This window comes from Strongylocentrotus purpuratus, unplaced genomic scaffold (assembly GCF_000002235.5).
Source record: "Strongylocentrotus purpuratus isolate Spur 01 unplaced genomic scaffold, Spur_5.0 spur5_scaffold_13, whole genome shotgun sequence".
NCBI classification, from domain to species: domain Eukaryota; kingdom Metazoa; phylum Echinodermata; class Echinoidea; order Camarodonta; family Strongylocentrotidae; genus Strongylocentrotus; species Strongylocentrotus purpuratus.
The window spans coordinates 13,772,887-13,799,462 of NW_022145598.1; the positions used below are offsets into that span (position 1 = coordinate 13,772,887).

General features: G+C 37.2%; 1 protein-coding gene across 1 annotated transcript; it reads left to right on the plus strand.

Moving 5' to 3' along the window:
• The first annotated feature begins 21 nt into the window (after window positions 1–21).
• On the plus strand, window positions 22–24,479 carry LOC582925 (microtubule-associated protein RP/EB family member 1). Its single transcript, XM_030982965.1, has 7 exons — window positions 22–141; window positions 7,988–8,130; window positions 8,612–8,757; window positions 10,105–10,270; window positions 13,307–13,449; window positions 14,833–14,985; window positions 20,896–24,479. Exons 2-7 carry the CDS (start codon window positions 8,010–8,012, stop codon window positions 20,998–21,000), a joined length of 834 nt encoding a protein of 277 aa, XP_030838825.1. The 5' UTR covers window positions 22–141; window positions 7,988–8,009; the 3' UTR covers window positions 21,001–24,479.
• Window positions 24,480–26,576: the final 2,097 nt, after the last annotated feature.

The window sequence follows — 26,576 nt, forward strand, 5'->3', positions numbered from 1 at the left end:
GGAGGAACTTTGGTCACATGACAAGTTTAGTACTTGCACTTTGACCTATCAGTCATTCGCGCCTGCGCACATCCACCAAATTACCGGAAATTTGAACGTGTATGCTCACTACATTTGATCTCGGGTGTTCTATTTTACAAGGTATGCACATTTATTAATTGAACATCAAGTTTAACAAGTGATTAGTTTGTGAGAATGATAATGATTATTGGAATCTAGTGATGCTTTGCCACGATTCGTACACTTTTGCTAGTGTTAAATAATGATGACCAAAATTATGCATAATAATTAATTGCACGTCGGTGATCATGATCGGAGATGGGGGCTTGCGCACCGGTCATCAACGGACCATCGGGCGCGGGGTTCCCATCACTGGCTCATGCACTGCACGCACGGGCATTGGCCATTGCTGCAATTTGTGTGCATGCAGAGAGAGTCTGAGAGAGTCTGAGAATGAGAATGAGCTATGATAACTACGCATATGGCCTAAAAACCCTGAAGATGTGATGGTAATCACGCTAATTACAGCAGCCAAATAGGGCGCGCTGGCCCGAGTCCGAGAATAAAGATCGTCAGCACAAACGTAGATCTAGATCGTCTTCGTGAATGAGGACAGACGCATCCTTAAAAATCAGGATCGTCCGCATTTTCGCAGACGATTCTCATTTCTGATCTGCATGGGCGATGCGAAAAACGGATTACCCGATGGCGATGATGCCCCTTGGCCTTGGTGCATTTTAGTGTTTAGGGCAAAGACGTTTAAATATAATTACTAGACGGAAAGCAGCACGCGCGGAAACCATGCAGACGAATGGGATTAGGCTCCGCCTCTTTTGGATCATTTGAAGACAAAATAAGCACCCGAGGCGGCTTTTTGATTGGATAAGAGCCTCATGAATATGTATTTTATCGATAGTATCGTTTAAGAAACCGGATAATATATTTGACCTCATTGCGTCACTTTAATTATGCAGATTTATGCACGACGCTACTACACTCGCACAAACTGAGAAGATTTAGTTCATTGAGAATGGGTGAGTAATTGATTGAAATATGAGTAGTTTAAGTGAATTTAGTCATCAATTTTGAAAAAGCTACAATATTCTTCGTGATCTACGGTAATTTTGTTTCATTTTGAGACAGTTCTCAACAGATTGTTTGGGAAAACACTAGGAAAATATTGCTCTTGAAATTGCACTTTGATTTTTATCGTCATGAAGTAGTTTGACTGCGGTTTGCCGTCATTTCACCCTAGTACTCCAGTTAGGGACCCGGGGTTTCGGCAGGCCCACTGCGGGGAATTTCGGTGCTCATTTGCATCAAGATCAAACTTTCAAATCAAGTTTTATTTCAGATTTGATCGTCATCATGAATCTAATTCACCAATCATCGATTGAGTTTAAATCTAGATTTAACGTTACACCTTAAAATAATCTATGAAGCATGATTTTTTGATAATCCAAGTGGATTAATTCTTGTTAAAATCTTTAGTAGATGTGGACCCTGATTGCTTTACTTATCATCAGTGCCATCCGTTCGCTCATAGTAGTTGCACCATCGGTACGCGGTGCGTACGTGTCAACTTTATTTAGGGTCTAGGCCTATATTAAGGCCTAGACTCTAGACTCTAGATCTAGACTGTAGACCAAAATTATCTGTGACCATTGATAATCAAACAACTCCAAATCCTATTTCATTTAGATGTAAACCTGGAACTTATTAATAAAAATATTTAAAAAAACAACAACACTAGACTAGGTCTAGAGTCTAGGATTTGTTTATTTAATAGTGGGTCCAGTGTGCTTGTCAAGTTGTCATTAGTAATAGTAGTTAGACTGAGAGGTCTGTAATAACTAATATAGATCTATAGACTAGAGTCGAGACGAATCTAGACCCCTATTAATTTTTAGAGATTTTTTTTTCTTCTCCAAATTGTGCAGTTCATGTTGATAAATCTTTCTTTTTTTGTGTGTAAGAGAAGAACCCTAGTCCACAATTATGTTTACTTATGTAGTCCACCTTTTCTTCTTGTTTTAATAAACCAATTCTACTTGAAACTACTTTATAGGCCTAGGCCTAAAGCACTTTTTGAGACACAAGTTAAATCTTCCATTTAGTTTTACTTTGTACTGTGGTCAATTAAATAGGAATGTTGATTTCCACACCATATTAACATTAAGGCCAACCATGACATAAAAAATAGCTGTAGTTAAGGAGAAAGGGACGCCTTGATTTTCATACTGATTTGTTTTTCTTCTTGTTCCAACAGATTGAAACTGAAGAAGAGCTGGAAGGAGTTAGCTGATGAGTAGACATTACAACATTTTTTATAGTTGCAAGATGACGCAGAAAGTCCCATCCAGGTAAAAAAAAAAATCAGGATATTTAGCACACAAACATAAAACGACCACCTAGTAATTCACTAAACAGGAAATGTAACTAAGTTTATGTTGCAAGCGTATACAGGGGCAGGGGTGGGTCCAGGAATTTCTTGCCGGAAAGGGGGGGGGGGCACACGGTGGGAAAGAGAACATATATATATATATATTTTTAAGTCCCCCCCCCCCCCAAAAAAAAGACTCAGCCAGCCGCTGAATAAGCAGGGGGGGGGGGGGGGGGGGAGTAAGAGGACACTTTTTTTTGGTTACAAAATTTTTTAATTTGACATTTTGCTCTGTTGGGGGAGGAGGGGGGGGGGGGGGGTAAGGTCACCTTTTCAGGTAAGCCATTGGCATATTTTTTTTTTTTTTTAAATAATTTTTTTTTTTGTTCGGGGGCGGGGGGGGGGGGGGGGAGGGGTACGCCCCTGTTTTTCAGTACATTTTGGGCGAATTTAGGGCTGATTTTGACATGTGACCCCCCCCTCCGACCCCAAAAAACATGTTAAAATCAGCCCTAAATTCGCCCAAAATGCACGTGCCCCCTGTGCCCCCCCACTCCCCATCCCTCTTGATCCGCCACTGAGGGGAGGGTATATTTTATTCAGTTCTGCACTTAGCACACAAATATTGATGTCTTTCCTTTCTTTGTTTACAAAGGAAATTTGTCCTTATTTACAGGAGGTCCTGTGTGTAGAAGAACCATATCTAATGCACATTCAAAGCACTACATGATCATACATGTAGGGTATACACAGGACCCCTCATTACTTTTTTGGAAGTGCTTTCACTTCTTGAGCAATGAAGATGAAGAAGAACACAAAATAAGATCAATGAAAGTCTGTTTATAGGATGTATTATGGTTGATATGTAGCCATTAATATCAATTTGTAATTGAAGTACCTACATTGTTTTCTCTCATGTAGGATGATGCTTCGCTACAGTGGATGATGAAGCCATGCTGGTTTACAAACTCAGGAGAGGAACAAAGAACAGATATTGACGGGATCATATCTAGAGATGCAGGCCTACTACACTTCATACGAGCAAGTGTGCTATTAAATATACATGTAGGTACCCCAATAAACTATTGTGGAACACATATCGTGCAGAAAGTTATAGATCTGACAAAGATATTTTTCATTGTCCGTTGACTTGTAAAAGAATACTTGACTGAATATCACAATTGTGATTTTGATTAAAAATAAAATGTCAATATAGATGAAATATAAGTCTACATTACGTATGTTTCAGTAGCATTATTTCCAGCACATTCTCTGGTTCAACTTGTTTGGTAAATTTATGTCCCATACTTAACCGAGTATTATTCAATTATGAGCATGAGTTTACAGTACAAGTACATTGTACATGTATTACTTATTTCATACCTTGCCTGATCCAAGCTCCAGCAGGCCTATTGTCTTAATGGGATCATCTGAAATAATCTAAGATGTGGTCAGTATCTATAGTCTTGTAGGAAATATAGTTTAGGTTTGCCCACTAGAACCCCAAGTAGTTTTGGTCCTTCCTCATTTTGTCAGAGCAGGTATCAGGGTGTAGAGTAAAGTACCCGGTTTTCGGCCACTTCAGACAAAATCCTATTTATTGGACTCTTTACTTCCTATTTATTATCATTTCTTGTTCAAATCATGAAGCAAATATTATTATTATTTAAACAAAAAAAGAATCCCAAAAAAAAATCACGAATTGCCATGACAATATTCATTTCAATTTTCACTGTTTTGGAGCCGGTTATCGGTCGAGCGTTTCAGTTTACGGCCGCATGTACAAAGTCAATAGGAAGCGCTCGCACGCGCCGTGCGTTTCTGCGCTGATGTATAGCACAAGCGGGCGGAGCAGGTATCCCACGCCGGAGCTCCCGGGTGCTCGCCTGGCTGAATACAGGCACAGCGGTGATCGGAAGTTGGAATCTGAATTAGACAGACATATCGTGTGTGCGTCGCGGTGTGCGGCTGCATTGATTTAATACATGCGATGAGATACTTTTGAGCTTGCGACCAGCACAAAATCGGGCTCTATATCTGAAAAATACTTGAAATAAAGCTCATTTTATGGTACCCATATTTCTTACATACACGCGTAAGAAACTTGATTTTTCAGATTTGGGTAGCGGGACCGCCGATTACATCGCTAAAATGTGATATTTTAGGATATATTTTTCATTGCAAATGTGGTTCTTCAGTGACACTGGCATGGTATGGTATGTGTGGGATATGTGTTATGCTATTATGCGATGTATTTTAAAGTGATTTTACCATGTATCCAACCAATTGGCCGAAAACCGGAGCTGACCGATTACCGGGTACTTTACTCTATGTTATTAGTTATTGTTGATTTTCTTATAACACTGTATCCTATTTCATTTTTCTATTCAACAGACTTGGGTTATCATTACAGCCCTTTCTTCTGAAAACTAGGCTACAACTTTATTGATGGATGCAGAAAACATCTACATGGGACTACGTCTTAAAGATGCCACCCTCATATAATGAAAGAGGACAGTAGAGATGGGTTTAAACTTGAATATTTACATACTATTTATTTATTATTTGTATTATTTGTTTGTAGAATACCACGTTTAAAAAAAGCTAATGAATTCATCATCTTGTCAACTTTTAAATAATTAAAGATAGCTAATCATCAAGGAATAAACATTAACATTTTAACAATGTCAACTACCATTTTATAGCCGGATGAAACTTAGGGCTGGGCAGAAAGAAATTTCCTTGAAATTTGAGTGATAAAGATCTATCAGTCTATATCAAAGATTGAATTAATCAATGATATTTTAATTATAATTATACATGTTGAAATTCATGGACTTCTGTATTTGAAGTTTTTTAGATTATTACATTATTGCTGCTTCAAGTATTGTGTGTAAGAAGGTTTGAAAGACAACCCTCTAAATGCACTAAATATGGAAACTGCTAATCATCATTTTGCCTTTTGTATCCAAACTGCTAATTTTAATAGAATCATGTTTTGATACTTCCTAGCTTAAGAAAACAGGGGGGGGGGGGGGGTGGGGGCTTGTTATCCTCTTACATGGACCATGTAACAGGTTGCAAAAGTGTAAACAATATTATATGTTTATATTAAAAGGATTTAGAAAATGAAAACGTTTTGAATTATAGAATTACTGTTGCTAGAAGTAATGGCAGTATTGATGTGTAAGGGAAGGGGGTAGTTTTCCAAGTGAAATTAATGGTATACCAATGTCAAATTAATAAAAAAAAGTGAAAAATATTCTTAAAAATAAGATTATAAAGGACATGGGCAACTAACCCTGGTACTGGACCACTTCTGTTTTTTTTTTTTTTTTTTGGGGGGGGGGGAGGGGGAAACCCAATTCAAAATTTCCAGTGTTAAATTCCGTTGTCTTTAAACAAAAATTATGTCAAGATGTTGAAAAACAATGTTTCACTTTCCGTTTTCAAGTTAGAAAATTTGAATAAAATGATTAACATATTTTCCGATCTCTCTGGTCTATACATTAAAAATGTTCAAAGCTCCTGCAAAGGCTGCAAAAAGGAAAAGTGAAGATAATCCAAGTGAAATGTGGACAGTAATGGAGTGAATATGGAATGGTTGATCGTAGTTGATAACGAGTAAATGTAAATGAGTGGTAATAACAACTACGACTGAAAGTGAGACAGAAAGGAACTGCAACAGGTTGTTCAGTCAAGACAACAAACCGTAATGGTTGCAGAAGATGATTTACGAAAGACAGAGAAAGAGAGAGAAAGGGAATCATTAAGGTACGATGAGAGTGGGTGGAGAAAAACCATCCACTTTGCCACATAATTTGTTTGTCTAAAATAAGGAAACTTTATACATTAGCATATTTAAAATGTATAATCATAGCCAGAGAATGAGTTGTTATATGGCTTATAGCATGTTTTATTTAATAAAACAAAAACAGACCCAGTTATTGATAGACTAAAAAGGGAATAATCATTATTTCTTATTCAATGCCAGTTAAGGCCACTCCCCCATATTAAAAAACAACAACAACACAACAACGAGAGGAACTTTAGGTCCACTTCCCGATGCATCCTGGGTACACCGGCTGTTATACTGGTGATCGATAATGCAAGTTCGAGCGCGTATTTCACCTAACGGTGATCGCATCAGAATAATCCACGCTGATTCGCTGAATCACTTGCGTTGCGAGCGCGCAGCGTGATGAATAAATTACCCATAATTCCGTACAGTAGATTATTTGACCTCTCTAATTACGCTGATACGCGTATTGTCTTTTACCATGTAGTGAACATAATTCCAGTACACTTTTCGCGGGGAGCATCCTACAGAATGCATAATTCATAAGGCTCATGAATTATGCAAGGGGGCTTATTTTGGCTTCTAATGGATCCGGACAAAATGGCGGAGCTTGGGGGGCCTGGTTTAGGGTCTAGGGGTCTACATTGACTTTGTACAGAGACTTTCACATTCACTTTCAGAAACGAGGATCGTCTTCGTGAATGAGGACAGACGCGTCCTAAAAAAACCATTTTCGCAGACGATTCTTATTTCTGATCTGCATTGGCGATGCGAAAAATGGATTACCCTATGATGCCCATTGATGCATTTCACATTGACTTTGCAAAGAGACTTAGTTTCACGTTACATGTATGAACGATAAATCCTTGGGAAGACGGACAACAAAAAAAGTAGACGGTGAACTTGGGGTAGAGTAAAGGAGGTTTTTTTGGGGGCCACTTAAGACAAAATCCTATTTTTTGTACTCTTTACTTCCTATTTATTATCATTTCTTGTTCAAATCATGAAGCAAATATTATTATTTAAACAAAAAAAGAATCCCAGAAAAAAAAATGAATTGCCATGACAATATTCATTTCAATTTTCACTGTTTCCGAGACAGTTATTGGCCTAGCGAGGCAGTTTTCGGTTGCATGTACACAGTTGATTACCCCCTCCTTTATTTGAATTCATTATGCGGAATCCTTATAATTTGCATTGCCGACGCGCGGATCAGGAACCCTACTTCCGCAGAGCGGCATATATAAAAACCGATGTAAGCTGGTCCAAGAATAAGGATCGTCTGCATAAACGAGGATCGTCTTCGTAAACGCGGACCGTTGCGGCCTCAAAAATAAGGATCGTCCGCATTTTCGCACACGTTCCATATTTTTGATCGGCACAGATTCCGTGATGATTTTCATGATGCATTTCACATTGACTTTGTACAGAGACTCTCACATTATGAGCGCTCGATACTGAACCAGCTTAGAGTCTAGACATTAATCTACACATATTTGTACATGTTCATTTGCCACACTCGACACAGGTGATGCTCGTGTGTAGCTGTTTTTGTTGAGATTACTCCTTGAAGTGCACTGTGAACGGCTGCCAGAGCTAAAGACAGGATAAGATTTTCCAAAGCACTTTCAAAGCGCTTAGGGGCATTGTCATACAAGAATGGAATATTGTTAATTGTTATAACTATTATTACAAAATAAAAGAAAAGGAAGCTACACAATACTGCTATCAGTGTTATTTTCAAGTTTCTCTCTCTCTATCCCTTTCAATTCATGTGTTTCTCTCACTCTCGCTCTTACTCTTAGATCGTAAAGGCTCCTACATACAATGGCTATCAATGTTGTTTCAACGTCTGTGACCTCTGAAAATATCAGCAGGCATGAAATGGTAAGGTGGGTCAACGACAGTCTGGGCATGAGCATTTCAAAGGTGGAGAATCTCTGTACTGGTAAGTTTCTCAAACGTGGCGTTCAATCTGGGCTTGGGGCGGGGGGGGGGGGGGGGGGGGATAGGGTACACTTGTACATTCTATGGCTGAGTGTACTCGAAACTATTAATGTTATGACTCTATTTTATTGCATTAAAATTGTCAACTATAAGTGTAATTCAATATATAGTTATGATCACTTTTGTAATTCTGTAAGTTGATTCATAAAAAACCTAGTGTATGAAAATCATATTGTATTTGCAAATTGAATTAACACCTGTACATTCTAGGTACATGTATGAGTGTAATATTGTGTATACTCACTTCAAAAGCTATTACCGGTATGACTCTATTTTGTATTATAGTTGTCAACTATTAGTGTAATTGTCTATTATTATAATCACTCTTGTAATTCTGTAAATTGGTTCATAAACACATACATGTACTGTATCATATTTGCAAATTGAATTAATTTGAATTCCATATCCTATCTTATTCACAGGGGCCGCTTATTGTCAGTTCATGGACATGCTTTTTGAAAATTGCATTACATTGAAGAAGGTCAAGTTCGATGTAAAACAGGAGCATCAGTTTATAGAAAACTTCAAGCTATTACAGAAAGCGTTCAAGAAATGTGGGGTGGACAAGGTAAAGTCTTACATTTGTTGATTTTTTTTCTTTAGGATTGGAGATGGATTGTGAGGAGTTAATCCTCTATCAAGATTTGTTATTAGACTTGCTTAACTTTGAATTTCATCATGACTTTCTTTCTTGCACTGCTGGACAGAGGTCACTCTCGTATGGTCATCTCAGCAAACAAAGGTGGGGGGGGGGGGGAGGAGGGTATAGCCTTTCATCGGTGCATTCATTGAATTATGTATGAACTATGAACTCATTGAATTGACAACTGTACAATATGAACTTGAATGTACAATGAACACACATATTACACAGACTACATGTAAGCATTTAATATTTGAAAAGTCAAAGTGATGCTAAACGTAGGAGCTAAAATTGGATCGGAGGACTGAGTCACCTGTTTGGCTTTCGGTATCAGTATCGGATGGGTCAATCAAGAGGGAAACTTCATTGAAAATCTGCTTTAAAAATTCCCCAAATTGGACATTTTGAGCACTGTAAATCTCAAAAACACCCATACTTTGTATTACTCTCCCATTTGAAGTTGATGAAGTCCATGTTTATTGGTATTATCATGCCTTTAAAGGTAAAGACCAGTATTGGAAACGCCCCAATTTCAAAAAATGAAATGGAAGCTCTCATTACCAATCATGTGAAAGAAAATGTTTTGACTAATACATGATGATAAAAAATTTGCCGGGAAACCACCTACTAATTCATATATTTGGTACATTTGTTTCTCTCATGGTCTGTGAGAGATATAGGGTAGTCCCTACATCTTTCTGTGTATAGTGCTTGTAACTTTACGAAGAATGGGCCAAATTTTTTATCATTTTGATGATTCCAGAACCTTGCAGATGCTAGATGCTAGATGATCAACCTTTTCTGATCGATTCCACAACGTTTCTTTCACAATGCAATCACATGACCATAACTGGTCTTTGCCTTTAAACTTACCAATTTGGTCTAAATATTGAGGCAGAACATTCGAGCCTTCATTTTGGATTATAATGACAAAACAAAAATAAACGTGTTCCTATGAAAAAGGGCTTCAATTTTAGAAGTTTTTGGTAATCAAATACAAAAAAAATATGCTACCTGAGATTATTTGTCATTCAGAGTGGTCATAGAGTGTGTTGTTGATATTTAGTGCCTTTTCATGCCTCAGAAAGGAAGAAAAAAGTCTGAAATAAGAGGCAAAACATGTGAGCTGCCATTAATATTAACAATATTAGAAAAATTGAACGGCTTAAACTAAAAATTCTTAATAATATTGTTTGTTTTGAACCAAAATACAATTTATTTCACTTCTAACACAATATTTTTTATTTTAAACACGCTCTGTTTGTCTCTCAGGTAATACCCGTGCAAAAGCTTGTCAACGGCAAGTTTCAAGACAACTTTGAATTTGCACAGTGGTTCAAGAAATTCTTTGATGCGAACTATAACGGGGAGGAATATAATGCAGCCGATGCTAGGGGAGGTGCAGGAATGGCAGCTCCAAAGAAAGCCGCCACTACAGGTAAGTCTTGCAGGGCTGTCGTTTAAAGCCGGTAACCGGTAAAACTTGCCGCCTATTCACTCGTTTCTTACCGGCTATAATTCCTATACGGTAATAAACCTTGCAAAAATCACAGAAAGTAGATCTAAATCAATGCTAATCCAAAATTTCCTTAATTTCGTCCAAGATATAATTAGTGCCGCACATACACGGCCGCAGTCGACGAAATCCCTTACGATCACGAACGCGACGTCGTCCATACTTACCTAGACCTATCAATCTAACGTTACATCGCAGTTCTCCCCCCACAGCGCGGCGGCCAAGCCCGCCCGTCCCTACCCCATTGCGATCCCGATGTGCACGCGAGAGGACGATGCACTGCACAAAATATATACACACTGATCATAACAAAACTGAAGCTAGCTCGAAGTAACCAAACTATCCGTTGCCGATTTGATATTTGAAGATCACGGAAACCGGGGCCTATACACGTGCGTGCAATGTATAGAGACAACGTACTTTAGATTCTGAGATGCGCAAATCGGCAACAGAGTTTTGAACTCGGCTGAGTTTAGGCCGGCCACGGCCGTCCCCGGCGGACCCCCGCAGCTAGCTCGCATGATATAGGCCTATGCAGGCTCGCGCTCCGCGAATACTCAAAAGTAAATTCTTAAATGTATTCAATAATTTCATGTCAAAAAAAAATAATTAAATGAGAATTCATATGGGGAGCCAAATAAAAGTCACAAGTAAAAAAAAAATCAAAATCTAGCCTCTGCTGCCCATTATTTAAATAGATCTACTGTACATGTATTCAACAAATCATGATGTAGAAAGATTGAGTATGGTGCATCATCTCAGTTTAATTAAAAATTACAAAGTAATGGTACAAAGTGATAAATAATTATCAACTTAATAACTTTTCTATGAGTTATGATTGTTCATGTAATATTAAACATGAACAATATGTGTGTTTATTTATATGTGTAATACAAGGTAGGAAAGATAACTACAAATTTTCTTCTTAGGTATGCACCAGATTGCACGATTTCAAGTGGAAAATCCCAAAAGGTCCCTACCGTGGGAGGGGGGGGGGGGGGACAGCCCCCTCCCACACCCTCCCCCCCTCGGTCGCTTCGCTCCCTCGGGCTTGGTCGCTTCGCTCCCTCGCAGTGATGGTACCTCCTATAAAATTCAAATTACCTCCTTCAAAAATAATTAACAAGACCCCTGGTCTTGGACCAGCATTCAATGCCATACTCAGATCAGGCATGTGAGTATTTTACTCCTTTGTCCAACACTACGTCACGGTGACGTTGCAGATTCAGCCAACTTGAATTGCCCTCACGTATAGTGATTACAACTTTAAAAAATGTGTAACTTTTCAGTTTTGTTTAAACTTTCGCTAGTCTGGTTCTCTGACTAGTCTGCTTTCTGTTAGAATACTATTAAATTATGTAAACAACAAAAAGAAAGAAAAAAACAAAATATATGGGGAATAATTAGGGGATAACATCGTCAACTCGCTAATTTACATACAGCCTACAATGTATGTCTCATATCAGTGTTTCATGAAATTATGCAAAACTTTAGAACTTTCTTATTTTTGTCTGATTCTGATGATTCTTTCCCTCTTTTGTTTTTTTAAGTTTTCCATTTATTCAATGCAACATTCTAATGTGTTAGACTTGCCCTTTAACCCTTACTGTACTGGGGGGGGGGGGGGGGTGGGCCTGGGAGGCCCCCCCCCCTCGACATTTTCAGAGATTGCGCCGCAACCGCTTGGAATTTTGAATTGTCGTTTCATGACTTTTTTCCCTCAAGTCTTACGCACATTTTGATACCATTTTCGTCAAAATCAGATATACCTGTAAGGTGTTACATCTCAATTAGTATGCGCATGTCATCAAATATATGCTATAATTGCAGGTATTCATGTACAATGTACATGTACAAGCAGAAATGTGAATACAGGTTTAGATGTATTTCTTCCTAAGTGGGAAATATGAAATGATATCAATTTGCTTTTATACATGTATGTTTCTCAAAGTAACTTGATATATTCCAGAACAAAAGAATACATTAGAAATAAAACAATAGATATAATATGAAATAAAAAAAAATAAAAAAATACACAAGAAAATAATTATTTGAAAATCCCATCAAATTTGCATAAATTATCATTATTAATTACATCAAAATAACTATTTTGTGTTTAATAGAAAATAAGTTTCATATGAATAAGGAGTTTCAATTAACTTCAAAAAGTGGAGTCTGACAATTTTTGTAATGATTTTAGTTCCCTGTATATTTCCAGATTTGATATTTATGAATGCGTATTCATAATTTATGCAAATTAACCTATGCATTTTCAAATATCATAACAATAATTTTACCTCATGAATTTGAGATGAAGGAAACATTTATTCAATACATTTTCAAAATTCGTCACAAGTCTACAGACAAATATGTAGAGGTTTCCAGCCCCCCTCCCCTCCCCAGTCATGAGGTGCTCAAAACAGCCTAGAACAGTAAGGGTTAAAGATAAAGACCAGTTACATGTATGGTGAAAGAAACGTTGTGGAATCGATCAGAAAAGGTTGATCATATAGCATACAAGTATTGGTGTGTACTGCAAGGTTCTGGAATCATCAAAATGATAAGAAATTTGGCCCAGTCTTCGTAAAGTTACAAGCACTGTACACAGAAAGATGTATATGGGACTATATGCACACGTGTGCGACACATGTATTTATCTCTCACAGGCCAATAGATTTACTAATTTACCAAATATATCAATTAGTAGGCGGTTTCCCGGCAAATTTGTTATCATCATGTATTAGTCAAAACATATTCTTTCACATGATTAGTAATAAGAGCTTCCGTTTCACTTTTTGAAATTGAGGCGTTTCCATTACTGGGTTTTACCTTTAAGATATTGACCCGACTTCACATCAGTGTAAAAAAAATGAAAATTTAAAGCTCCAATTTTCAGGGATAACTTTTGGTGTGAAATGTCAATGTCAATGGTATGTGTATGTTTGTTTTTACCCCTAGTGATGAAAGCCAAACCGGCGGCAGCACCCACAAGAAAAGCAGCAGCACCAAAACCAGCACCATCAAAACAAGCACCATCAAAAGTAGGAGCGTCAAATAAAGGGGGAGCAACAAATGCGCAGGTCACAGATCTACAAATGCAGGTCAGATATAGACTTATTACTTATTTGTTTGTTAATTTATTGATTTGGTCAGTCTAGTTCTTTGTTTAATTTGTTTAGTTAGTTTTTTTTGTGTTCATTTATTAATTCATTTATTCATTTTAATTATTATTCATCTATTTATTAACTTGTCTTTTTAAAAATATTTTTAATGTTTGTATCTTTATACATGTATTTTTTTTTTTTAATTAATTTGTTTATTTGCTTGTTTGTATGTTCGTTCATCCGTTAGTTTATTCATTAGTTTGTATTGTTTTATTTTTGTTCAATTTTTAGAAGGAATTTATTTATCTATTTCATTTTTGGAAAGCTACAAACCTGCTGTTAAATATAATCTTCTGTTAAAGTAATAACTCTCTCATTGAATAGTAAAACAAATGTTAAACATCACACAGAAGGAATAATTACCAAATAGTTTTCACATGAAATGTGCGATATGTGTACAGTACACGTATCAGATAACAATGATGTCCAATAAACTTTTTTTTGGTAAGAAATTACATTTTGTCCCTCTATACACCCCATTTTTCTGCTAGACATTTCTCTTTTGTAACGTTTTAAAGGTACTTTGTCCCATTTGCAAGCCAAAAATATATAAAAGGGTTAAATTCCAACGGCATTTGAAAGATGATACTAATTTAGAACTTCCATCAAAACGAAAGGGCTTGAAAGTGTCTCTAAGTGGGAAGATAATGAGCATTAGTTCTTGAAATCGACTTAAGTTATTGCAATCCATTTAGTAATAGACCCTTTCAGACCCCCGTACCAAATGGTTGTACATTTTTAGCTGTGGAAAGATTCAATCAATTTAATTTTGGCCATTCCAAGAATTGGGTTATTGATATAGGCAAATGCTCATGTACCCTTTACATCTAATTTTATGTACTGATATGTTATTACCAACGAAAAATAAAAGTCAGTCAATCACTAAATAGTGTCTGACAGTGAAGTCTAAAAAGTTAACAGGTTTTCTTGCATAATTTGAATATTAGGACACTGCTAATGTTAAAATTTCACAGACATATTTATAATTTGAACATGCAAAGTTCTACAGAATTTAATGTTGGCTGCAAATGGGGCATACACTATGAAAATGACGGACAAAGAAAGCGGACAAAATATACAGTTCCTCAGGTAGACAAAGGAACATCCCTTCACTGCTATTATGTAAAAAGTGAATATGCGTGTGACACCTGTTCTACACATTTTTACATAATAGCAGTGAAGGGATGTTCCTTTGTCTACCTGAGGAACTATATTTTGTAAGCTTTCTTTGTCAGTCATGTTCATAGTGATAGTACCTGAGAAAAAGTGTTAATATATGATTTTAATTATCTGAATAATTTTTTTCCACCTCACTTTTAGCTCGACGAGTCATTAATGACAATTACTGGACTTGAGAAGGAGAGGGATTTCTACTTTGGCAAGCTACGAGATATTGAGGTCATCTGCTCAGAATTTGAAAATGAGCCCCATTCAGGCATCACAAGAGTATTAGACATCTTATACGCAACAGAGGTAATGTTAGATAGATAGATAGATAGATAGAAATGGTTTTTATTAAAAAGATCATCGCAGCCAATGGCTGAATTGCAATCCATTTCACAGGGTTATATACAATACAATTGCAATTCAAATTGAAATAACACAAAATATGACATAAATCAATAATCAAACATATAGACATTTCATAAAAATTCATTGATCAAATTCATATTTTTGTTAAAAAAAGAAAGAGATAGGGAGAGGTGAAGGAGAGGGAGAGTTGGAGTGTTGACAAAGAGAGAGAAAGAGAGAAAGAAAGAGAGAGAAGGGGGACGAAAGAGAGAGAGAGAGAGAGACAGAGAGAGAGGAAGAGACAGACAAAGGGTACCTTATCATGACAGATGAGGGGAGCTGGCAAGAAATATTCAGTAATGCAGAAAATTGAGATAAAAACTATCAAAATTCATGTTTGAAATCTTGTTCAAGTGTACAGTCAAACCTTCCTTGAGTATTTACCTGTTTAGATCTAGGCATCCTGTCTACAATGACCACAGGTTGTGATTCCCCTTCAAATGATGCTATGCAATGAACAATTTGCATAAAGACCACCTGCCTGTAAAGACTGCTTTTTGCAGATCTCCTTTTGGTTAGTCTTTCTGCACAGGTTTACTGTATCAGCAGCGCTTGCCACTTTTAGAGGTCCAGGAGACTGATACAAGATGCTCCGGCATCAAATGGTTTAAGATTTATTGCATAAAAGGGATAGGGGTAGGATTAAGGTTAAGGTTCCATTAGGGTTTTTGGTTGCGTTCAGGGCCAGATTTACAGTTAACAAGTACATTGTTCATACCCTTCATGTTTTGTAATGTTTTAAGTATGTGACCGATAACAGCTAACATCTAAAAGTATTCAACAAAGGCCCTAATTCAACCTGTCCACCTTTCATTCTTGAGTTACGAAAACCACAACAAACATCAAATTTCCAAGGAGTATGAATAATTCAATTGTCAATTGTATGCATGAAAACAAAATCACCAGCAATCATGGAAAACACAATTAAGGAAGTTGTATAGAGTAAGAGATTTAGTTAGGAGCGGTTGTCTAAGGTTAGGTTTAGGGTGAGGGTAAAGTATAGTGTTGGGTCAAGATTTGAACTGAGAATATTGTCTAGAGTAGGAAATTTACTTTAGAGCGGTTGTTAAGGTAAGGTATAGTGTTGGGTCAAGATTTGAACTGAGAAATTTGTTTAGAGTAGGAGATTTACTTTGGAGTGGTTGTCTAAGGTTAGGTTTAGGGTAAGGGTTACCGGTACATTTGTATAGTGTTGGGTCCAGATTTGAACTGGGAAAATTGTTTAGAGTAGGACATTTACTTTGGAGCAGTTGTCTTAGGTTAGGTGTATGGTGAGGGTAAAGTACATTTGTATAGTGTTGGGTACGGATTTGAACTGAGAAAATTGTTTAGAGAAGGAGATTCACTTGGGAGCGGTTGTCTAAGATTAGGTTTAGGGTTTAATAGGGTAAGGTTTATGGTGAAGGTAAGGTATGGTGTTGGGCCAAGATTTGAACTAAGAAATTTGTTTAGAGTTGGAATGTGACCGAGAAGCGACTGTCGCAGGAGCATGTGTCATGCAACCTCCAGTGCACACAGGCCCCTTAGATTTCAATCTGCACCCCAAAAATGTCAAAATAGTACCAAGGAAATGGTGTTTACAGATAACCAATAATTTACTTATGATCCCCTGAACAAACAAAGAAAGAAATAATGATATCTGTTTGACCTCCTGTGATGATTATGCGAGGAGATACTATTAGCCTAGATGGAAACATCAGAATGAGCATAGAACAGTAATGTGTCTGTACAATGTCTTTAGGTTTATTACAAATAATTAACAAGACATTAAATAACTTGGATGTGGAAAAAGCAAATTAAGAAACAAACAGTTCAAAAGCATTGGATATCTTTGTCTGTATTCTAACTGTTTGTCTCATGCCCAGAAAAACAAGCGAAATGCAAAGTAGGCTCTACTTACTGTCTTCGAATAATTTATTAATATTATTTAGTTATTGATTGTGACCAGGACATTTGTATTCCGATAGTCTGGCATTCAATTATCATTATCAATGAAATGTATATCCATGCAGCTTTTGAGAGGATTCATCTCAAATTTTCTATCATCTCATTTGTACATATCATGCTTTTATCCATATTAATCCTCAACACATTCTCACAAATTTGATCCATCATCCATTTGCATCTCTCTTTAACATCATGCCATGCAAACCCAAGGAAGAAGGCGTGTTTGAAGATTTTGCATCTAAGCAGGAAGAATCCAACTGGATTCTAATGCAGCCCGGTCCCCCAAAACAAGGGCAGGAACCGTCTAAAGCAGTCCCGTCCGTTTCAGGAGCCTCACACTTTGTCCCGGTGGTGGCCGCCACCAGCCCAGGGGCCCGGGGACCTGTCCCTAAGATAGTCCGTCCAGTCCCAGGGAAGGCCGCCGAGGTCATCCCGCGTGGACCTCCTCCCCCTAAGAAGGCAGAACCGGTCCCGAAGACCGCTGGCCCAATTCCCGGGATCGAGGACCCTGTGTATAGGACCGTGGACTTTGACTCCGGAACTTTTAAGACAGCCACCGCAAAGAAAAGGTCCACATCCAAAACAGCCACAAAGTCCTTGGTTGGGAAATCCCCTCAAGCTGCCCTTGCTTCCAGTCCAGATTCTAAAACAGTGGAACCTATTTCTGGGACCTCTACCCGACCGTCTGAACTAAATTCATCAACCATAGGGAGAGTGAACTTGAGTTCTAGGGCCATTTCTCCAATTCCAGACAGGGCTATGAAGGATCCCCCATTCCATTACTCCAACCCAATCCCTCTCGAATCCATGACAGATTCCCCAAAACAATTTGGAAATATATCTGCAATAAGAGGCAGAGCTGGAAATTTGGCTGAAGCCCTTTACTATGAGCCAGATGCAATGGACGATCCCCCCAAGACACTTACAGCAACTCCTGACACTCTTCCAATGGCCGTTGATCGGTCCCAGAAAAGCCCCATCCCTGATCAAGAAAACAATCCCCCCAGGCTAGAAATGTCCAGGATTAGCCCTGGGGTTGGAACTCCTCAGATGCCCATGGTAGATACCCCAAAAAGTAGTGACGAATTAGACCCATCTAAAGCTCGCCCTGTCCAATTCATTGTTCCGGGTGAGTCAGAAGAAGTTGCCATTGCAGCCAGGATCACAGATGAATTCTCAGATGGAATCCGTCTGTCAGACAAGGTGGCCTTTGACTTTGACTTTGACTTTTTACCATTTTCCACCAAACATTATTTCTTGGTTGGCTGCGGGTAACAGTGAGGGATAAGGCTAAGATTGGGCTTGCATGCATGCATGGTGAATAGAAATCGAATCATGAAGAAGAAAGAGGTCCATTTGGAGCGTTGTCCTGGTTTATAGTGCCCGCTTCTTTGCTGGATCTCCTTCAGATGGACATCGCATTTGGAAATCTTTGTTTATATCGGGAACCTCGTTGTTGCTATAAATCATAAGACCATCTTATTGACCTGGGCCCCGTCTTATAAAGAGTTGATATCAATCGCAACTTATTTGCGATTGATATCGATCACAACTCCTGTATGTACATAAGAGATAGGAGACTGCAAAGACAGGAGGGAAGCAAATTTGGCAACATTTTTAATGGCACTATGTGTATATACACATTTCACCTGCACACCTGGTCGTCCCCATGTCGTTACACACATGCACTTATACATCTGCAAGAATCTTCAGCAGTGAAGGAGGCAGATTATCCTGAAGAAGAAGAAGAAGAAGAAGAAGAAGAACTTGCGATTGACTGGAGAACTTATCAATCGTAACTCTTTATAAGACTGGGCCCTGTTACGCTAATGTATCCCAGGAAAATATTGAAGAAATGTTGTTATGGGGTTTGTTTTACGGGAGTCTAAACATGCAAACAAAACAGAGGACCTTCCATCACAGAAGTGAATCATGAAAAATCGAGGGAACATGTACACAAACCTATAACTACACCATCAAATTTTTACCTCGCTTCGGACTTTCTTCTCTCCTCCCCCAATATCTTCTCCTCCTTCCCCTTGCTTTCATGGGAATAAATCTGCACCTTCAGGACGGCTTTGCAGTTCCTGAAGACTTTGGGGCTACGGATTCGGACGCCGGCAGCGTAGACGATTTAGATGATCGTGCCTCAGACCAGTACTAGGGTAGAGATAATTAATCGTGGTGTCCAATTCTTGATCCTTCCCTTTAAAAGCGCTCCTAATATCTGTCCTTGCATTCTATTGTGGAATTGTCTTAAATGCTCTTTCTTTTTTTATCCTACTGTCAAAAAATGCAATGCTTTTGTTGTAATTTACTGATTTGTCTTTCTCTTTGAATTCACCGTAAACTACATATATTTCACTAATCTTGTTCAAGTTATTTATATAATTTTTTTTTCTACCTATCTGTTCATTTTCTATGCCTCAGACTCCATCGAGGGTAGAGGATATTCTTTTTGCTATATATTTGGTCTCAAATTGTGAAATGTTGTGTCCTCTTTCGAGCATTTCCTTGTATCATATTAGTGGAATCAATATGAAAAGAATTGCAAGTCAATGTCTAACGTATCTTTTTATTTTGTCCTCATTTGAATTTAATTTGGTTAATAAAAGCATTTTCTTTGTAGTTACATGTCAAGTTGCACCTTTTTAAAATTATCATTTTCCTTTTTTTATAGTGCTATATATATGTATGCAAGTACATGTACATGGAGTTTGATAAGAGATCTCAATTCTCAGGAATCTATCCTAAGCAACTTTGAAAAAACAGAGGAAAAGTTTATTACATGCTGTAATACATTTAACGTGTCTGAAAATTATATTTTACTTTCTCTCTAAATAGTCTTTTTGTATTATTATCTCCTGTTTCCATTTCATTATTACCTTCAATTGCTATCAGTAGACTCCAGATTTTTACTGTATCTGTACCATCATCTTTTTGTCCTGCTTGTGCAATCCACTGCAGTACAAACATAAATCAGAACTCTTTAGGTTTTCTGTGCTCATCACTATAATCTCTTAAAAGAAGAAAAAAATAGATGCTATTGAATTTGCTTATACTTGTATTTTACTTTTCATTTTTCATTTTGTTAAAGCAGAAGGTCCGCTAGGTGTACATGCAGTCTTTTAAATCGTGCAGAAAGTTTCCAAATCTTTCCTTTTCAAGTCTCTTTTCTTACTTTGCTTTCATTGTTTACTCATTTCTGTAACTTTACAAACAGCAAATTGTTATTGTTCTAGTTTTGAAAATGTGATGTCACTTCCCTATCTTTTCATTGTTTTCTTTTTCATACCTTTATTTTTCAATTCCAAGTAGCTGTTCCATGCATGCTCTTTTCATTTTTCTTCCATTTCGTTGTTAATGTGTCAGGTGATTTGATGTCTTGTTATCGCTGATGACTTATTTTATCTCAAAGAGCAATTTTTTCCAGAATATAGATGGTGTAAAGGTGTTGTAATATTTGCATTTTTAAACTGCTTTTGTATAAAATGTAAATAGGCACCATTACAGGTTGGGGAAAATTAGTTTGATATACATATTAAATTACTGATATGTTGAGATTAAGCACCCACTGTGGTTTTTTTAAAGAACTCTACATGTACATTATGTACTGTGCCCCCTCATAATCTCACCGGCTCCCATTCTCCTCTTTTGATATGTTCTCTGTCGTGTTCATGTTCATTCTTAATACATTTCTCAATCAAGCAGCCCAATGTGATTGTGCCTTTTCATTTTGTTTGTAATAACTTTTTTTCTTTTTTATCTTGTCGTCTCCCTCTCTCTCCTCTCTTCCCTCTATCTCCTTCTTACTCTCCCTCTCTCCCCTCTCCCCCACTCTCTCTCCTCTCTTCTCGTCTACAGGATGGCTTTGAGCCCCCTGAAGAGGAGCTTGCTGCCGATGGCGACGCCGGTGGAGTCGACTACCAACCAGAAGAGCTCTTGGATCCAGAACAGGAGGAGTATTAGAACCACGCCCTAGCCCCGCCCCGTCCTCCACAGCAGCAGAAGATTTTTATTTGGGTATAGGCAGAATATCGGTGATGCCTCCATCACAGATGACAAGAAGTTTGTATATATATCTATTACATAAACGTGTATGATTGTTGTATCATAAAGACTGAAGGGAGAGGCTATTCTTAAGTTATAGTTGTAGTATTAAATTAGAGTTGAGGGAACTCTCTAAGCAATGAATTTTAGTGTAGCAAACACGGATGGCGAGAAAATCCGATGATTTGGGGGGAAGATTAGTTCTCAGCCTTCTGACCCGGATGCATGCTTCTCGGGTTAATCTTTTGATCATAAGACAGATCACCGTCATCGACCTATTACTATAGTGTATAGTGCTCATTTATCGTACAGTTAGGCACATTGGCTTGGACTTGAAGAAGTGCAGCATTGTCAAGTGCAAATCCTACAGCATGACATACAGTACGCTTGAACATTTGCGAGGGAATGAATGAGCTCTAAAGATATTTACTGTATTGTCAAGACTATTTCTTATCATTTTGTGTGCTCTTACAAAAACTATGCAGTCGATGTGAACTGCTGTAATTGTTATTACAAGTTTTCCCATTTTGCGTGGCATTTCACAACACACAGACATTACTCATTCTGATGTTTTGATGACGAAAGTGACTTTCATCTTGCAATGGTTAATCATTACCTAATGAAGTATGGGTGCAGGCCAGGGTACTCTCTTCACGCTTCCAAAAATGTCCTAAAATTCTGTAATCAGAGTCAATTTCTTATCTTACGGAACTTGGTCAGAAAACCCCTTTTTATATCACTTCTATCGAATGGGAGTATCCCTAAATAAATAGACATACAGTAGTTATATGTATTGTACGCATTTATTTTATTTGGCATTATTTCTGTTTTAATAGTTGATCTACTTATTTTGACAATGTCCTATGCATTTATTGGTAGCATTTTTGGTATTATCTGTAAAATCTAGCACTTCTCGACTTTCGTAGTTTACCATTTATGCTGTCATATTGTCTAGCAATGTAGGGGATGATGAATTTATAATAACTTACGCATTCCTTATTATTTTGCTGATTATTATAAAGCTACATGTATGTAATCGCATTTACAGACTATAGCCGTGTTTGAACTTTGATAGTTATTGATTTCTGTTTGTGTGTAATAATTGATATTTTGATAATGACGCATCCATGTATTTAAATCCCTCTTTCTCGAAGGAAAGCTTCAAGTCTTATTTCCTGTTTTGGCCATCAATTGCCTTGTTAAATTGCATAGTACCAAGTGTGAATTTTCATTGTGAAACTGATCTAATTTGGTTTTTATGGGTAATTTAAGGCATGTTCATTCTCTGGCAATTTCCTACAATCCTACAACTTCAGATGTTGGGGGAAATGCCAGTGGCAGTATTTTTGTGTGGTATTACTTCACCCACATTTTCTTTCTGGTTTTGCTTGAATGAAAAAACAGGAATACGTGTCTGGCTATCATTGAAAACCTCTTTGCTTCCTCCTAAAATTATGTGTTAATGATGTTTGTTTTTATTATTTTAATTATTATTTTGTTTGTATTGTGGATTGATTAATACATTGCTAATGAGTTGTCAGTTTTGCTTTATTGGTATTTTTTTTACAATGTATAGATCCTGTTATGCAAATGAACAGGGTTTTATTCAAATGACAAATCCATAGTATTAGATAATGATAACATGGTCGAGTTGCTGCAAATTACTTAATATAATGGGCTAGATCGATGGTTGGGAAAAGCCTTTTCTCTACGAACATGAATATGTATGTGTCCTCTTATTAACCCCTTCTGGTTTAGGAAAGATATAAAAACCATAGTATAAAGTGTAGAAGTACAAATGGAAAAGGGTGCATCAGTAAAAGCCCAGAAAGCTTTATAATAAATGCCCCAGGTACACTAATAATAATAATATTGGCAGTAATACAACAATAATTTACAGCAATATTAGTTTTGTTTGTTTAGGAGAGAAAGAAACGGATATGAAGTGCCTCTTTGTGTGATGGAATAGAACAAGAGAGAATGCAAATTCTTAGCGGGAAAATGTAAAACAGTCTCTCTTTTTTTAATATATGGAAAGAATATGCTTCCTTTTTGGACAGACTATTTGATTCCTTCTGTTCTGTACATTCAGTGTATAACGACCATTTGGAATAACTATGGGGATGGTTTATGATGAAACTAATAACAAACTGTGTTGGATGTGCTAAGGAAAAGATAAAGTCAATGTTTACACCCAAATGTTGCACACATTTGTAGATCAATTAGTATTAGCTCAATTTTGAAACAATACACTTGCTTCTTTTAATCACTTACGATGTTGATCATTTCAATGATATAACAACGAATAAAGTAACTGTACTTTGCTATTTAAGGATATGAAGATGTAAAAATATGCACTTTTGATACATGTCACCTGTCCTTGCTTTATGTGCCAAGTATGGTGCCCTTAAAATCTACTATTCTAGTTCTTGATCCACATTTTTTTTAGTGTTCTGTTTATTTATATGCTTTCATTTCTAATTCCTTTTCTAAAGCAAGGTGATTTTGTTTTCTGATTTAAATGTTATTCCTAAACCATAGAGTACTGTCTTGTTGATGTAAAACTCTAAAATGCTCATTCACTTGCAATTTGGGGTTCATTTTTGTAGATACTGTCAATTCGGATCTCAATGAATTTTTTCTTTCTATTTTCTGTTTTCCTAATTTGGGGATTTCAGTACATACATGTATGCCTGCAATGTTGGAACTATTGCAGATGACGTCAATTTGATGCTGTTTCGATGTGCACTATGAGATTCTCCCTTAGTACATTTATATTAGAATGCATCAATATGTTTGAATGTTATCATAAGTTAAGGTACACATATCAACTGAAAATACTGGCACCATATTTGAATTGTAAATTGATGATTATTGAATAACTTGGTGAAAGAATTTGGATTACGGTAATTACGGATTAAGTAATGACTAAGCATGTACATCACTATTCCTTTGGTGTTATTAAGTTACTGGCTAATTGTGCATCTAATGTGCATCTATTTCACGGTATGGATCTGTGTACATCTATGTTTAACTTGGCTTTTTTTGCCTCCTCTCCATATACAAAATTTAAATGATATGTTATTTAACAACATGTAAGAATAGTCTGCTGCTTTATATAAAAAATAGTTAAATATTGTTCCTGAGGTTGAACAAAAGGAAGATGAAAAAGAGACCAGTTTGCATGGGAAACCATTCAAAAATTGGTAAGAATTGCTCCATGAGTGGGCATATTTTACAGAATTTTGCAAAGACTTAATGTAAATTGTGAAATATGGAAATTGTTTGTGTTGTTTTACCTAATCCGACTGTCGTGAATATCATGATGATATTTATGATGGTTCTTTTGAATGACGGATATTATTGAAATACAGGTCGAATGACATGTTTAAATCCAGCATATTGTTTCAGTCGTTTTTTCATTTGTGTTGCAGACCCTTTAGTGTATCGGTATTTGTTTTTTCTACCCCCCCCCCCCCCCCCACCCTGCACATTCATGTTTATCCTCCCTCAACCCCCTTTCCTCATTCTGTGTTTCCCTTGAATTTTTTATTTTGCATTACATTCTTACATTTATTCCAAGGTCTTCCTCTCTCGACCTCCCCCCCCCCCCCCCCCCTCTCTCTCTCTCTCCCCCTCCTTTCCTCCCCAACTCCCCCTTCTCTCTCTCTCTCTCTCTCTCTCTCTCTCTCTCTCTCCCTCTCTCCCTTACACCAGTTATTCTAGAAAGATATTGTCGTACGATAATCTAATCTAAACTCTACCCTTTCATAAGGTCTCTGTTTACCATTCATACCTCTGTCGCACGACGAAAACATAAAGGATATTTCCTACACCAATATTGCAACTACATATACACACTATGAACGTGACGGACAAAGAAAGAGGACAAAATATACAGTTCCTCGTTCCACCCTCAACAATTGCTGTGGTAGACAAAGGAACGCCCCTTCACTGCTACTATGTAAACATGTGTAGAACAGGTGTCACGTGCATATTAATAATAATAATTACAGTGCTTATATAGCGCCTAACACTTACTTTGTCAGAAGTCTCTAAGCGCTCTACAATAATGCAATAATGCAATTGTTGGGGTAGAATGAGGGACTGTATATTTTGTCCTATTTCTTTGTCCGTCATGTTCATAGTGACATGTTCTTTTGAAAAATGAACATTGGGCAATTTTCAATAGCCTTGTGCGTTACCGATTGAAAAAATGTGAACATGGGAATGATGCATTACGTAATTCCAATATTATTTCGATGGGATTTACAATAGGGTTATTGGTATTGAAAATGCCCTTGAGTTGATTTTGCGAAAATTTCTGTGATCGTGTTCCTCTGTTTCATGGAATTCACTTCCAGATTCCATGAGAAATCACAATAATTTAAACAAGTTTAAGGTTTCTCTTAAAACGTATTTATTCAATGTTAAAAATGTACACCCATGAACTCAGCGTCCAACACTAAATTGTACTTCTTTGCTTCTAAGTGGACTTTCTAATTTGTATGACTTTTTCTTGTAATTTCCTTTCTATTTAAAGCGCATAGGGACATGCTATCCTGTAATGTGTGATGCGCTATACAAGAACTGAGTATTATTATTCTAGGAAAAGATCTTTGCATACGTACAAGGAAGTGGAAAATACACTTGTGTTCAATTTCTAGCTATACCGTACGAAGAACATAGTTGTACAAGAATGTTGGCATTGAGGTTTGATTACCCGTAATATGAGATTATCATAATGATATATAAGTTGACGGGGATTACCTGATATTACTAGGGCTAAAGTTCACTTGTGGAAAGAGGAAGATGACAACGATGTTGTTGGTGATCAATAAATCACCACCCTTCCAATTATCGACCGAGATGAGCTACAGACTATTTAAATAAGGGAATTGAGCACAAACCAATATTCCTCTCCTAAAACCTGTATAGAAAGACCACCTATCTATACACTTTTTGTTTCCCTTGACTCGAATCCTTAAACATTGAACACTCAAGGAACCTGTATATTAAAGACCATATGTGAATAAATCCCACATTTCTTGTTGCCATTAAAAATCATTTAACATCAAAACTTATATGCTATTAAGGATAAGGACCACCTGTCTGCAAAGACTTGCTTTTTTTTTTTGGTCTCCCTTGAGCAGTCTTAATGTCCAGGTTTCAGTGTGTACATTTTCTCTACATAGTCCCGTCATTCTCGGAGAAAAAACGGAATATGACATTAAAAGCAAGAGTGTTGTAAGCAATGGGAAATATGTATGTCCTTGGTTGGGGATTTGGAGAAAAGGAACATGAATTAAGAAACCCAAAGCTTCATATTCTTTTATCATTTTCGATGTTCTGTTTTTTGCAGTAACCATGTAATCAGGGGCGGCGATCCCGGGGGGGGGGGGACACGCCCCCCCCCCCCTCGATTTTTGTAGGGGGGATTGTCCCCCCACACAAAATTAATGTACAGCAAATACTGACTAAAGACTGCAACACAC